General features: G+C 37.3%; 1 protein-coding gene across 1 annotated transcript; it reads left to right on the plus strand.

Annotated features, from left to right (window-relative positions):
• The first annotated feature begins 3,230 nt into the window (after window positions 1-3,230).
• On the plus strand, window positions 3,231-16,734 carry LOC108776604 (LIM domain only protein 3). Its single transcript, XM_018543275.1, has 4 exons — window positions 3,231-3,319; window positions 3,590-3,853; window positions 14,225-14,462; window positions 15,580-16,734. Exons 1-4 carry the CDS (start codon window positions 3,231-3,233, stop codon window positions 15,733-15,735), a joined length of 747 nt encoding a protein of 248 aa, XP_018398777.1. The 3' UTR covers window positions 15,736-16,734.
• The last annotated feature ends 488 nt before the right edge of the window (window positions 16,735-17,222 follow it).

Genomic DNA, 17,222 nt, shown 5'->3' on the forward strand with positions numbered 1-17,222 from the left:
GCGCGAAGGGATGAGGCGAGAGTGGGCGAGAGCGTATCCGCACGATTGTATGCGTTTTACGTGTATTGCGGAGCACGCGGGTGAAGTGATGCAGCGATGGGACGGGGGAGGAAAAGGATAGGGCGAGATAACGAGATAGAGGAGGACAGATGAGACGGAGAGAGAAAAGGGGTTGGCGGACGGTAGCGAGAGAGAAAATTGGAGTGAGAGAGCGGGGCAGTAGTGCGGTGTGGTGGCTGCGGGTCGCGAGGGGCCAGAGAGGAAAGGAGTGGCGTTTATAACTCGTGCCCGGGTCTCCTGGCTTTGAGAAGGCCAATTAGCAGCATAAAGCTGCAGCTCGGCCCCGAGGCCGAGGATGTTTGTATGTAATAATGGATTGTTACTCAAAGTATCCGGCTAATTAATTAAGCCCCCGCCGCGCGTCCGCTCGCCCGTCGTCGTACTGAACGGCAACGGTGGTGACGGTAGTGGTGGCGGCGGCAAAGAGGGCGAAAGCAAAGTGGGCTGCTGGCCGCCGCCACCCCGATACGTCACCCTCGCTCGCCAAGTGTTACGCGGATCACCTCGGAAGAACGTAACTGCGTTCTCGCGATCTTCGCGCGGACGCAACGACCTAAATCGGATACAATCGCGTTTTTAACTCGACCACCTGGTGACAGCATAAATCGCGAGCAACTCGCGGTAGAGAAAATCAGATGCAACCTACAGAATGGCGCACGAAATGTACTATTTAGTGATTCAATTTTCAGGCCTTAGTAATTTTATATCTATCAGTTCTGCACACTGAGAAAACATTCACTAAATTTTAATAAATATTTCTTTGAATAGTCCTAACAGAACATTTACTAAATGTAAACACATATTTATTAGATACAAGATTTAATTTGATTCAATTATTTTTTTCATTCATCGAAATATTTATCATATGACTAAATATTCCGCTAGGACTATTCAAAGAACTGTGTTTATTAAAATTTAAAAACTTTTCCCTTCAGTGCACTAATTTTGTTAAAACTAAATGTGTTATTAAACAAGAGAAATAATATATTCGGTAAAACGGATCTCTGTGCTTAAATATTTCTATGTGAATTTATGTACATATTTGATTTTACAAACCGCGCGTTGAAATCTTTTTCGATCTTGAAACGCATTTATGAATAAAATCAAAATAGTTATATCACTTATTAAATTGATAAGCAATAATTTTTAATGCTAATAAGCATCTTTTTATGAATATTATTAATCTAAATGTTAAGTAATCTGCGAAAAGTTTAGTGCGAAAAATATTGTTTGCGGAATCAGAAATATAAATTCAGAGAAATATTTAAGCATTAAGATCCGCTTTGACCGCGAATATAAGATTTGTTTCATTTAATTAGATTTATTCTCATTAGTGTACGAAATTCATACTATAAATATGTTATATAGTATTTAAACCATGATGGCATTTCGTACGCCACCTGTAGGTCCATGATTTACGAGAATTAAAAGATATAATTAAAATATATCATTGTCGCTCTCTCTCATTTTACTGCATGAATTTGAAATATAAAATAGAAATTTTACGTGATTTTACACGAAACAAATAAACATCGAATATCAATTACTCATTGTTAACATTCCCAAGTGGGACGCAAAGGTTAAAGTTTAAAGTAGCTCAGTTTATACTACATCTTAGGTTGGATAACGCTTTTAGTTTCCTACTTGTGAGCACGAAATGCGGTTAAAATAATTAGCGTTGTAGAGAAATTTATTTTCGCCCGAAAAATGCTCGCCCAGCGCGAATGCTCCGCGGGACGGTTGAAAGACGGGCTGTTTCGGATGTCGGTAGACGAAAAGAACAGAGAAAAGAGAGAAGAGTGAGAGCGAAACGAAAAAGAAATGTTTTATGCGCCGTGAAAGATTCCGGAGGCGCTCGTGACGTAGCACGTCGGTGCTTATTGGAGTCTGGGTGCGCGAGAACGAGCGGCAGGCACGGTTCCAATTAGCTGCGCTAATTATTGCGTGCTGTCAGCCACTTACGACGGTCGGAGACGCTTGTAACGGGCGGGATACGCGCGCACTGCACACCAAACGTTCACGGTGTGTCGCCCCTTAAAAACACGCGCAGATGCATACGAATCGTCTGAATGCGCGGGTAAGGTTCTCATTAACTCAGGAAATCAAATTTTGAGACGATTTGAAACGACGTCGCATATATATTTTATATATATATATATATATATCGTCGCAGGCATATATTTTTTTCTTAGTCCATGAGTCCCTGTCGCTTTGCTGAGAATTTTTTTCCACTCGTAAGTTTTAGGCATCTAGTGATTCTTTTAAATTCTAATTAACTTAAATTGATAAGTCCGTACAGAATTTGGGACATCCAAATTTGAATCCCGATTGAGATAATATTTTTCACAACAAATTCTGTAGTGTTTTAAATGTGCTTATTGCATCAGTAATATTAAATTCCTTATCAGTTTAATTTGCGATTCAATTTGTGATATTACGTGCTCCAGTTTTAGTCTAGGACTGTGTTTCAAAACAAATAAATAATCGGCGCTTATTTGCTCGGACTGAAAATTCTAAAAACTCACACAAATATTATTAAGCACAACATGATCCAGCTTAACCAAATAGCTCTCTTCACCCATTTGTGTCGAAATTTTCGTTTTTATTTAATATTGTTTATTTTAAATTTTAATGCTAACACCCTCGATTACAGCAACGGGTTTATTTGGACTCAAAGCGAATATTTTAGATAGTTGTACATTCTGTATTATTGGTACTATGAGATTCTAAATTATAGATAAAAACACTGTAAACTCTATCAGTCGTCGTAAAGCGAAGTTTCATTTGCATTCTGTATTTCAAACAGGACAATTTAGAAATCTGATTTAAGTTATTGTAACAAGTATTCATCAATTTAACTAAAACAATGGAATTAAACAAAAGGATATATTAAATTTGCTTCAAACTTAATATATTTAAGTACACACGTTAACACGTGAACGCTATTTAGTTTGAAACTAAGCAATCCAACATAAACACACAGACGTGGTTTGGTTAGATGTTTTTTTTAACTATATGTTTTGTATTAAAATAATATACTTGATATTGGGAGTTAAAAATAGCACAACGCTCATTTAAAGAATTAATTGCAACTTGATCCTTTAATATTTAACAGTGTAATTGTATCAATTGGATTTGCTGTTTCAGACGGCGTTTCAGTTGAGATCACGATGACTATGGACGTGAGCAAATCCGAAACGAATAAAAATGGTTCGACGCAGCAGGAGTGCGCCGGCTGCGGGAAGACAATTACGGAGAGGTAAACGATAACATACAATACATTGTTGCATGCTCTTGAAGAAAACATTTTGTCTCCCGCCTTTTTTTGTATTAATAAATCTGTTATATGTTGATTATTTTGTCGCAAGAACGTAGATATCTCTGTCCGATCTCTAAAGCGGTCCTCTTTCGCTTCGCTTAAAATATTCAGTCAATGCTTTTGCGTAAATATATGTTAAATATCAAGATAAGAGAGGTATTTTCAAAACTTAACGGCCGGTAAGAACGAAAACTACGGTCGGTCCTTCAGGTACCTCCTCAAGGCCCTGGACCTCTACTGGCACGAGGACTGCCTCAAGTGCGGATGCTGCGACTGTAGGTTAGGCGAGGTCGGCTCTACCCTCTACACCAAAGCTAATCTTATCCTCTGTAAGAGGGACTACCTCAGGCTCTTCGGGAACACGGGATGCTGCGCGGCATGTAATAAGCAAATACCGGCGTTCGAGATGGTCATGAGGGCCAGAACGAACGTCTATCATCTCGACTGTTTCGCCTGCCAGCAGTGCACTCATCGGTGAGTGCGAATGACAGTATTACCCTTATTACATTACTAGCTCCGACTCTATTAGCCGAGACACTAGAAATTATCTTTATTATTAGATCCGGTCATTCTTTCAGCGAGATTCTCCTCGTTTATTCTTGTACGTTTTCCTCGGTTTAGACTGTGAATTTGTGACAGTCTTATTTTGAGTGTACTCTCTAAATTTCTTAGAGTGAAATTCCACTTGAAAATTGGAGCGATTAACGAATCGCTTTTTCATTCATATACACCGTTAAATTTATAGTGTTAAGTTATATCTAATTTTATATTTTTAACCGTTTCTGTAGGTCGTCATTCTCTTAGTATATCGTTAATTTAAATAATGCAGTTACTTTTAACGCAAGAAAATATATTAAATTTGATTAATCAAGCTCAAATTTAGTTTATCATTTATCAAACACATACGATAATCGACGTTATCTAGTTGAAAAATAAGTATAGAAAATGGATTGATTTACATTTTGACACATATGGAAGTTAAAAATAAAATAAAATGTTATTTAATTCAAGGAATTGGACGAGCTATTGCTCTCCTTCCATATCTAATACTACAGTGTAATGTGAATTCTTCCATTGTATTGCGGGGTAATTATTTTTATTCGTAAAGAGTGCAGAATCTGATATGCTCTGCATCACTGTAACAGTTGGAAACAGAGCATACATCAATCAAGAAAGAGTTCAGTAAGTGAATCACATTGGTCGTCTTTGATCATCTCGTCGATGTTGTGTTGAGTTGATACTATAGAAATGTCGACAACGTTTTCTTCTATAAAGATAAAATATATTAATAAAAATTTATGTATATTTAGTTTATAAATATATTTTTAGTTAAGACTCCTGGTCTCATACTGAAGACATCTTGACTAATGTTTCACTCCACACGAATGAAGCATTCATTATAGTTGATTAAACATTCCTTATAAAAAGTGAAACATCACTTTTCCGAATGTGTTTTCACTACCAATTGGAGTAAAGCTTCCTTTGTTTTGAGATTTCATTCTGAAGAATTTAGAGAGTAGAAAATGTGAAAAGAAATACAATGCTATACAGAGAAGAGATATTCTATTTCGGTACTATGCAAGCTGCTAGAATTATTTAGAAATCTGCGCTATTTTCTTGTATTAAACAACGGAATGTCGAAAACAGAAACAAAATTCGTTGAGGCTCGTCAATTATTAAAAATTATCGCGCGACGTAAAACGCCGCGCCGGACAGTCGGCGGAAAACTCGAATTGGCTACCTCGCTTCCTGTCCCTCCAACCCCAACCTACCTACCACCCTCCTTTATTTTCTGCTATTCCCTTTCATGGCGATGCATCTTTCGCGTCGCGTGGACACATATGTGAAGACGGCCAACGGTGAAAGAGACTACTAGTCTGCGAGGCAAAGTTGATGGGGAGAGAGGTTAACGGGGATAGGTTGCTTTACAGGTCAGCTGGGAAATCACCCTGCGCTTTCCGCACCATGACCTCTCCTTTCTTTCGCGCTGCCGTTTTCTGGACCGATTCGGTCGTGAAACCTCACGGCACGTCTTCGCGCATCCCACAACTTCACTTCTCCTCCCCATCTGCTAAGATGCGCGATATATGCTATCCACTTCAACCATCTTTCTTTCGGTTTTATCATTATTATAAAGTTTTTTTGTCAAAAATCTTGTTTATGAATACACAGTTAGTTAAGAGATTGATCTTACACTATTAAATTCATAATTATATTCCCAAATTATATCCAATTTGAATTGTTATTAATTATCTTTATAAGCCGCTATCGCTTCTACTCTATATGTTATTAATTCAGCTAAAACAATATAGAGTTAAACAATTAAATTCAAGAAAATATATGAAATTTAAATAAAATTTAGTTTATTATTTATTAAATGTATATATTGATATGGATGTTGTTTACTTTGAAACTAACCATAAAAATAAATTGATTTACATTTTGACACGCATGGAAGTTAAAAATGATAAATGATATTTTTTTAACTCAATAAATTGGATTATTATATTTCGCCTTTGATATCTAATAGTGGTTCTAAAAAAATAATTAAAATTTTTTATCGCTACACAATATTATTGTTTTATGTAATATATAAAATAAGAAAATAGTAATGGATGTAATATATATTTATTTAATTTATTAGTAATTTTGGAAGCAAGGAAAGAGAAAAAATAATATTGTTATAGTCCAAACTATTAACAAAATTAATTAATAGTACTTGTCAAAAACTATTTCTGAAATATATATAACTAAAATATGTAGTTGACAGGTTTTACTTTAATTGATAAAATTGTTACTTTTACCTAAATAATGAAAATTAATCTAAAAGTTTACGAACTGGAATATCAAAGTTATCTATATTTATTGTTTGTGTGTCAGGAGTGTCTTGACATTCCGCGACCTTAAAACTTTGTCGATATATTCGTTATCGATTGACCTCTTTAATCCTAGCACGGTTTGAGACTTTTTGTAATCAATGAGTTATTACGAACTGAACGATGAACTCTGATGGGAGATTAAGCATAGATCCAAATTTTAATAGGTTTTGAATTTCGCCTTTATAAGTTTCTTCTGTATCCTAATACAAGTTTATAAGTTTCATAAGTTTCTTGGCGATATAAAGGGCTTGCTTCAGGGCGAAGATAAACGCTCTTTCTCTTTCTTCGTCTCATCTATACTTTATCTTTCATAAGAGACTAGTTATTTATGTCATAATATCTGAATATCGAGTATTTTCACGTTCGATTGAGATCATTTTCGCGCGTAGGACATTGATATTAACTCTTTTCAAAGGTCGTACAGATATAATATAATGTTGCTCCATGGTGACTTACGAGGTACGTAACATTAAACAAAATCAGTTGTAGCGAATAAGATCAGTCATCGTGGATTTATCTATCAAACTCGGTACGTTATCACCCGTTATTTTTTTCGTCGGCCGTTTTAATTATCTCCGGGCCACGGTACGACATTTAAACAATATGAGGCAACGAGACGAAGCGGCGGAGACCTGTCGCGATTCAATGGCGGGAAGCGTACAAACGACTGCACAAAAGCCAGTGGAGCGATACAATACTGGCTTACGGACGAAGTGACTCGTTTTGGGGGGAGAAGAGGTAACAACGAGTAGGAGAGAGCAGGTAGGGAGAGAGAGAGAGAGAGAGAGGAAATCTGTAGCCGTTCTGTCGGTAGAGAATGGCGACAGAAAGAGAGAACAGGATATGATACAGGAGCCCGGAGGTGGAGGATGTAGTTTGAAGCCAATAGCAATGGTTCGTCCAGGCGTGTGGCAAACGTTGCGCAGCGTCTCAAACAATGTGAACAAAAGAGCATCAATTTTACGTTTTTATCGTCCGGCATTGTCTATCTTCGACAATGCGTCCCGGTCGCGCGCGACTCGCCGCGAAACTGGCCTGTAAGGGGTAAGGGGAGGGTAGCTCGCACGTCAGGATCAAAAACGAATTCGAACGGAGGGGTGTGTAGCCATTGGGGATCCTTTGGAAAGAATCGCGGATGCGTGACATTTGCAGACACAGAGTATAGAAGCCGGTCGACGTTGTCTCGGGGGTTGGGGAGGATACAAGCGAAGAAGGGGAATTGCGAAGAAGTAAATTGAGACGGTCGCGCACTCAGTCCGGTCATTATATTTGTTGTAACAATCGCGTTGCGTGTGTCGCGGATGATGTACGAGCGCAATTAAAACGCGCGCTCACGATAAAATATGCCTGATGCGGAATATTCGGTGCGACCCCTACGCGCCTGCGATCGTGCCGCTAAAAAGCAGGCAGGTTGGTAGGTAAATTTGAAGAGGGCAATTACTCGCAGCACTGCGCGTCCTGTAACGAGACGACTTAGAGTTTGCAATTAAACAGCAACAATTACACGGGGTAACTTTAGACTGTAATAACACAGAATAAAGGGTTGCCAGTGGCTGCGACTAGGCTCCCACCCTCCTGGTTAGAGGATGATTTACCGATGCAATTAGCTCTCTCTCTCTCTCTCTCTCTTTCATCCTCGACACGAATACACACACATACGTATGCATTAGCGCAAGCGCGGGCATCGCGTATTCGCTTCCCCTCCTAATTTCTTTGCTTCCGTCGAATCCGGTCAAACATAATGACTACTCGATTAAACTTTCGCTCTTGCGACTTGGATTTGATATTTTGCCGGTGCGAGACTCAGCACGAAATTGCAAACGATGTGGAATTTCTTGTTCGGGAATAATTGTTGTTTGCAATCAAAATTATAGCCGTAAAGTATTTTTTACAATATTATTTTTGAAAATGATATTAATCGGTCATTTTGCTTCGTTAATAAAAGAAAGTGATACAAATCAAAAGTTTTTTCAGATAATAAAAGTAAATGATGAAAACTAATATATTTTCTGTGGATATATTATACATTTGTAGCTCATATTTGCTTATATTCGAAAAATATCGCATCTGTGATAAGGGATGAAATTTGCACTATTCTATAATAATAGGGTTGTTCATTGCCAGTGTTGCTAATTCTTTAGATGTGTCACTATCAACGTAACAATATAGTACAATCGATCGCGACGCGTTATTGCTCATGCTTTTTCATTATATTTGATAAGATCGCAGCAGTTATCTATTCCGAGGAGACATCCGGATTGCGCTCGCGTGTGTGCTTTCGGCACGACGCGACGCTCGACCTGCAATTTCCGTGATTCACGCCGCGGTGCGTCGAATAAAGATTTTATCTGAGAAACTGACGAGACGCGCACGGCAAGGCCGTTGAAATTTTGATGCGTCGATGCTCGCGCGCAGAAGACGGTATTACTCTTTGAAGACTACGGCCACGTCGTCGGAACGGCTCGTAAAGTGCCCCTTTAACGGGGTCACGCATTGCCACCGGTGGTATCATTTATTGAATCGCAATGTTGCCTTTGCGCCTTTCTGCATCGACCGAACGTTGTCGTCTTCGCATGCTTCTCTCTTTGCCACCTCGTGTCTCCTCGATCTCTCCCCATCCTCCATTGTCCTACAGCCGGGCTATCCTTGTTAAAGATTCAACCGAGTTATCTGAGCATCGTCCAGATTGAAATTTTCCATGCAGACCCGAGAGTCGTTCTCTCGCTCGACTTTATCACCCCATCCCCTCTCGCAAACTACTCTCGGCGTGGACGCTTCATCAACTCGACGTTTCTCAGACATTCCACACATTCGTGATGTAAGATTGATTTAATGCTGCCGCAATCATCGCGATCATGTAACTTTTTCCCTGAGGTGGAAACGCGAAAAGTGAAAAATTCCTCCATTACCTTCAATAATAAAAATTTTTACTTTTCACGTTTCTGTTTTAGGGAAAGAGTTACCCAATAATGAGGGTGATTTCCATTGGAGCTCGTAAAATTTTGCGAAATAGATTTGTAACTGATAACTCGTAGATATAGATTTGGATAATGACTAGTATACACGATGTGTCTAAAAAGTTACGAAACTTCAGGAAAAATTAAAAAACGAAAAAAAAAAATTATACTATAATTACAACTTTCAACATAGTTCTTCCTTCAATACTCAGAACGTTCTTTCAACCATTGGAAATTTTTATAGTACTTATCTTTGTAATGTGCTCATTACATTAAAGATTATTTTGATTTAATTTATCTGGATATATCTCTAAAATATTATCAAATCGTGTCCCCCATTCATATTTTTAATTTCGGAAGTGAAACCCATAAAAAAAGTAATCAATATTATCTTGATTCTAAATTTTATTGCCCTTACTCTAGTTAATTTAGTTTCTCTTGAGACTAATCCCATAAAATTTGTTTGGAAATTCAAATTTAGGGTTGCTTCAACTCTGTCAGATTTGAACTTTGAAACAAACAGTCCATTGTATCATTACGAACATTTTTACAACAAAAAATCTAACGAAATCTACACGACAATTTTCCATGACGTTACAAGCAGTATGTTTCTCGAGATATCACGAAAAAATCGTACAATAAGTAGTCGAATATTGATATTAAAAGTTATTGTGGTTGTTGAAAAAAGATGTTATTTATACACACATTTAGGAAAAAATTAGTCTCGAAACTTTTTAGACAGATTGTGTATACCAGTAAACAACGATTCGTCTCTCCCTAGGTCTACTGTAGTAGCCTAAAGATGTATATCCTATTCTACTATAAACTATAAGAATCATTTACATATAAGAGTCATATACATATTTGATTTACGATACACATAAGCTTTTTATTATGATTTTTGTAGTACAAAAATTTGGAAATTTTGTTAATTTTAACATATTTTATCTAAATTTTACATTAATTTTACACAAGTGGATATATTAGAAAATAACACAAACATTATGTACATAAATAAATTAACATAAAAGATATAACATTAACGCAATTTACAAGCAAACTGTCAAAATATTTTTTTTTTTTCAGATAAATTAACATTTATAATATGTTAAATTAACACGTATTTTTTCACTTTAGAATTTTTGTTTTAAAATACATTATTTTTATGTTATTTGTTTATTTATTCGCGTAAATTGATATTAAGAAATGTGTTGAACGTTAATTTAACACAAAACGTTAAATAACCTAATCACATACATTAAATTAAGTCTCGAATATATTAAAATTCAACACAAAATTTTAACAAGGATTTGAGTGGATCGTTTTTGTAGATGTTTAACATAAATATAAAATATTTTTTACTGTATAGAACAGGGCATCTTTAGGATTTACTTTACTAGATCTATGGAGGACTACATTGTCCATGGTGTACACGATAACTTTCGACCAATGCGATCTCTCCCGTGGACTTTCAAAGAACGAAGAAATTGCTGCGCGTCACGGGCTCCCGGGTGCCATGAAACGTGTCAAAACGGCCATAAACAATGTGATGTATCCCGCGATTCGCAGGGGGATGAGATACGCGTGCGACGAGACGGCGGGAGGACGGCTAGCGAGCACGTAATAAAAAGAAAATTGAATGGAAACACTTACGGAATTGCGCCAATTACGTAGGTGCGGGCGTGCTAGATGCGCTCATGCTGTAATAAAGCGTTCGCACGGCGGCCGCGGCGGCGCGCGGCGGTGGTGGCGAATTTGTTCTCATTGCGATGAACGCAGAGCGAGAGATAAATCAAGTTTTAAACGTTTATGACTTGCTCGCGCGAGCGTTACGCGATGCGCTTCAATACGATGGAAATTAAAACTTTGTAAAAAGGGCTTTTGTCCGGCCGCGATTTTAATATTTCGCTCGTGTTAGTCGTGAATGAAAATATTTCATAATCAGTGCTTGTTGCAGAATGCGCGAATGTCTTGCGATATATTTCAGAGTCACTTTTAGACTTGTAAGAGAAAATTCCTAATTCGAAAAAATTAAACGTATTATGAAACTGATAATACACAAAGGGTGTTCTCTGATATGTAGTGAACTATTTTTTTGTTCCCCGAATTCATCATAAGAAGTTAAAATTAATCTTTAAAAAGTAATTAGGTTTAGAAACAGAACTATTTATATATGAATAAATCGAACTGAATACACGTACAAGAAGCGCCAGTTACACTGAAAATTAGATATTAAACCAATTATGTGTATATACATATATATGTAGTATATTTTAAATAGATTTTGATTTTATATTCATGGTGAATTCGATCAAAAATTCGTAGCAAAAAATTGAGAATTAATTTTACCTTTATGGTAAATTCGATCAGCAAAAAAAAATTTATTATGCATTAAAATATCCTCTATTATATTATATATTGTCAAAGTTCCATAATTTTTTTTTAATATCTGAGGTGAAAATATTTTAGTACTATATCATATAGTTTCTACATTTTCTCTCTGTGTGATTGTAGATAAATGTTGTCGAGAGGTATTAAAACATATTTTTGCCATTTTAATGGTTTTAAACTTATTTTATTTTTCACTTTCAAATTATTATCTAATTAATTATTAATAGAAAGATGACAAGACGCTAAGACATCATAATTGATATCACCCCAACTTTACGTGTTTTAATTTTAATTTTCAAACAGAACTTTATCGAGTCAATGAATCCCAATACGATCGATTTAAATAGACTATCTATACATTCCTGCCGCTATTCTTTGATTATTTTAGTTAATGGCACCCGCCTCCAGACAGTAAAATAGGAGGTCGATACGGCCCAATTCTTTGATTATGATTTTGAACCTTCCGCGACACATATCGCATGACAGAGTAAAAATGCCTGGGGAGGGCGGGGGCTAGGTGGAAAATTACGGGGCAGCGTGTGCGCTGATATCGTTCCACGGCAGACATTTGCGCCGTTTTCGCGAGAAAGGATCGGGCTTTGCGCGGCATTATTCGCGCGCGCATAATGGAAGGCCGCGGGAATGACTGCGCTCGTGCAACGCGATAATTCCATTGCCCGCGCAATTACGACCCAGTATCTGCCTCTAACCAGACGGCCGAAAAAGGTATTCCAAAGCGTTACAAGGATTATTTTCGTTTAAACCGTCGAGAGCATTGCCGTTGGATCCCGGATATTAATTCTTTTTTTCCCCTCCCTCACGTCTCTCTTTTCCGCCTCTCAAACTGCCTCCACATTAATGAGAAATGACTAATGGTGAAATACAAATATGCTTCCATTATATCGTGCACGTATGATGAAACGCAATAGGAATATCGATTGCGATAACGACAAGTATTATTTAAAAATTCGTTTAATTTGATTGTAAACTTTGTTTGTCATATTTTATTTCTGATCTATATAGTGATTTCAAAGACAAAACGTTATAATTATCCGTTATAATTATTCCTCGTGAAGAACACAATTCTCGTCCAATTCTTTGTAGTGTTTATTATTATCACTATTTGATGCAATAATAAACAGCATTAACTAAAGAGTACCTTTACGTAAACGATCACCTGAGGTATTTTTACATCCTAATTAAAATCATTAAGAACATATTGTATGTTATTGATTGATTGTTTTCCAATTTATTAGTATTTGAGAATATGGATATAAATTTAATCACAGTTTTCTAAAAGAAAGTACGTAGAAACAAAACCAACATTCAACAGAATAAACACATTACTAATAGCGGCTTGTTTGTTATGACAGTATTTGTAAAAAAATAAAGATTTTAATATAACGCTTTTCTATTGCGGGATTTTCGATGGAATTATATACTTAAAGGCTCGCAAAGAATAGTTATTAAAAATTAAAATATTAATGTTCATAAAACTGTCGTATGATTCACATTTTTCGCTGCTAGGATATAACATCCCAAATGACTATTTCTAGATTAAAATAATAAAATAATTTTTGTATTTTCCTCAGAAGAAAACTTGACGCGCATTTTAAGAAAATAACCATTTAATTTAAGTAAGATAAATTTACGCTCTATTTCTATTGCTTGTCAAGCGGCAACATATTATTTTTCGTGCAGTTAATCAGTGCGAAATAATTAGGTAAATCCGGATTAAAAGTAGAGTGACTGGCAGATATATCGAGAAAATGAGAGAGAGAGGGGTTGCACGGGAGGGCGAGGGGCGAAGGGAAGCGAGAGGGATAGGTATCCGATTGGAGTGTGGCGTCATTTAGCAGACGACGCGTATAATGGGGGAAACGAGCGAAACCCGGTATAACCCGCGCGCTTGCTGCCAGCACGGCCACGCGCGCAGCAACGCGATAATTCTATTTGCCGTGCGATTATGAGAGTATCTACCCCGAGCCAGAGACCCAGCGCGGCGCGGAGCGGCCGCTATGCCGCGCCGTGTGCCGCCGTGCTCTCGTATTTCGCTCTCGTATTTCCTAGTCGGGGATCAAAGCGGATGTGTGCGAGGCCACTCTCTCTCCCTCTCTTTCTCGTACGCGCGCGAACAGAAACCCTGGTAATAATTATTTGTTCGATACGTTACGATATGCTCGTTATCCAGCGGAACTCCTTTTTCGTGCTCCCTCCCTTTTTCATTTTTCCTCGCCGCTTTTTCTTTCTCTCCCTTTTCCTCCTCACGCTGATCGATCGATCGGATTTGGAGTAACGAACCGACGCGGGGTCGACTGGAGTACAGGATCGAGCCTCATTTGTTAATCGCGTTCAAGTCTTTCTCTCGGTCTTGCCGGAGTCTGCTTAAATCCCATGATGAACGACCGACGAACAATTGGAGTACGCGTTCTTTTTACATTTCTAATGACGTCAAGGATTAACTTCTTTTCCTACCAATGTCTTCAATTGGGAGTCTAATTATCATTGGATTTTTAGAATAAAACTTCGGTAATTTACGAAATGTTCTTGAGAAGCAAATTGTGACGCAGAGGCTGCACTTTCGACGATATAGTATGTTTCGCTTTTTTTACTTGCAGGTTTTGTGTAGGCGATCGGTTTTACTTATGCGAGAACAAGATTCTCTGTGAGTACGACTACGAGGAAAGGCTAGCATTCGCTAATATGGCGTTACAACCCGCTTCATTAGCATACATCAAAAGGCAACTTCCTCCTACACCAACGCCTCCGGGACAGAACATACACCCAGGACACAATCCACTCCAGGCTCATCAAGGTCTGGGGCAGTCGGTGGCCCAGCACAATCATGTGCCCAACGTAAGTGACAACAAACTGTCAAAATGAATGATCGAAAGCAAACTCAAGAAATGAATCAGCGTTGTGAGCGTAAATAAAAATTTGTAACATAATAGAATAATAGAGCAAATGAAATTATAATTTCTCTACATACTCTGTTTTTGTTTGTTAGTTTACTTCTGCCGTAGAACAATTTTTTAATAATTACATCATTGTATAATATGATCTTTTCGTACAAGAGGGTGAAATAGACTTTTTTCTTATAATTTGTGTACACTAAGAAAAAATTCACTAAATTATATTTTTTCCAATAGTATTATACTAATATTTATTTACACGGAAAAAATGAGTTTGCTGAAGTATTTTAAAATTTAGCTAGATCTTAAAATATAGTTTAATATACGTATATTCATTCGTATAGTACTAAATAAATATTTACAAAATAAATATTAACGAAATTTATTAATTGATTTAACTATAATTTTTTTATTGAGTTAGGACTGTCACACACAAAATGACATAAGCTGCATAATCATAAAGCGCAAAGTAAAGTTCCAACATTCCCTATATAATCATTTTGATAGTCTAATAAAATTATTTTCAGATTTGTATCTAGCTAAATTATTAAATACTTCAATAAAATTGTTTTTTTCCGTGTACAATAATAAACACTTATCCAATAAAAAAAGTGATGGTTAAATCAATTAATATATTTCGTTAGTATTTATTTCGTAAATATTTATTTAGTATTCTATTCGAACAAATATATGTATCTTTTTTTAACATACAAATATATATATATTTATTCAAACAAATATACATTTAGTATTTTTTTTTAGTGCACTAGAAAAGAAATTTTATAATTTTAATAAATTTAATCACACTTATACAAGTAGACATGTAAAATTAATATCTTATCTTTGTTCTCGAAAGTTCTCTTACAGTTATATATATCAAATTTTAGCCAAGATAACTATAAATTCAATTATGATAATCAGAATTTACTTTGTTTATACTTCTTGTGTTGATAAAATCGGAATATTTTTCTCACAATCAGTATAGCAATCGGAACTTACGATGATCGCTAATGCAACGTGAAAATGACGTCTCACGTCTCGTGAATCTTTTATGACTTCAGGGTCAAATGTCAGGCGGCACGCCGACGATGAACGGGACGACTATAGGGGTCGGCGGACCGAGGGCACCGGGTGATATGAACAACAACGGTCTGTCTGGACCCGCCCTCGGACCCGTGAAGCCACCCCCGATGTCCATGCAGGCGCCAACCAGCTGAAACGAGGCTTCGCCGCCTCTGAAGAAGCTCAGGTGTCTCAGCGGTTATTAAAAGAGGAGTTTTCTTCGCTCGTGGAATATAATCTGTAGATTCCGGGCAACGGAAAAGCAGATGAAAGGTATACGTTGTACCACTAAGAATGACAGATTGAACAAAAAAAGGGTTGAAAGGGACGATAGAGAAACCGGGCGAGGGATGTGAATAAGAGAGGGAGCGACGGAAATACGTCATACGCGCGAGGAATTGGATGAACTCCGAAGTGGAATCCGAGGCTTTGTGGACAAAGTGATGGGTCTTGGGAGATTGAAATCACTGTGATCGTGGAAAATGAACACAAATTTAATGGAAGTTAATGTTAATACAGTGTAGAACACGCGCGTGGCGCGAGCTGGAGCTCGACACACCGTATTTACGCAGGCATACAGAACGTACACTAAACTCTCAAGCGCATACACATACATACACATACACTCCTTCCGGGCATCGCAAACGTTTAAATGACATCGTAAAATTCTTCAGACGTCTTTCAAGCGTCTCTCAGACTTTTGCGTTGTTTGCCAATGCACGTACGCGTCTTGTAAGATACGACATGACACTTGACACACACATAAGGATAAATTAGATAATTCATGTAAGATATATTTCTTTAGCGAGATGGGAGTGAATGTGGATCTGTGCGAGAATTGCGTACGCGGGTGTGCAAGCAGCGGAGTCGTTCTGTAAATATATGTGTCGTATTCGACTACGCGTAAGTGAGAAAGAGAGAGAACGAAACAATTACCAGTATACGCACGCCCACCGAGATAACTCTCGTCCCACTCGTGATAACCGCCGTCGTCCACGTGTAAGGACGTAGAAGCGCCGGATTCGAAGGAAGAGGGACCTTAGCGAAAAGAGCGAAAGGGACGCGAGGGGTTCTGTAACACGTGCCATAGTCCCGCAATCTCCCGTTTTACAGCCGGCCGAAAGCAGGCATCCACGAAAGGGAAAGGAAACAAGACGGTCATCTTTATAAGGTAAATGTTCCAATAAACTGAATGTGACTGAAAAATTAAGAATATGTTTGTAATTATTGTGTATATAAAATGTTTATCAATAATAGCAAGAAAATGGCAAAATTAAAAGTGGTCAAATATTTTATACCATAATAAGTAATAAAAACATTTAAAGTATTTGCCCACCTTAATTTTTAGATTTACCTATATGAGAGTATATTATTCGATTATCAACAAGTTTCATATTAAATTCTTGGTTTAATGCTACTAACTAATAATCGATAATAATACAACGGATTATACTTTCTTATTAATTCAGTCGTTGGAATATTTACTTTATTTTAGAATTGGAAAAAGAAGAGGGGCAGCGTGGTATCTCCAACTATCTTCGGGATACTCAAAGATTAACGCTAAACTTTCCATCGTCCCGTAGCATCGGTCGGTTTCTTCTTCGTGGCCCTTCTAGTCTCGTGAAATTTCTGTTATGTGTTA

Source organism: Cyphomyrmex costatus, unplaced genomic scaffold (assembly GCF_001594065.2).
Source record: "Cyphomyrmex costatus isolate MS0001 unplaced genomic scaffold, Ccosl1.0 scaffold364, whole genome shotgun sequence".
NCBI lineage: Eukaryota > Metazoa > Arthropoda > Insecta > Hymenoptera > Formicidae > Cyphomyrmex > Cyphomyrmex costatus.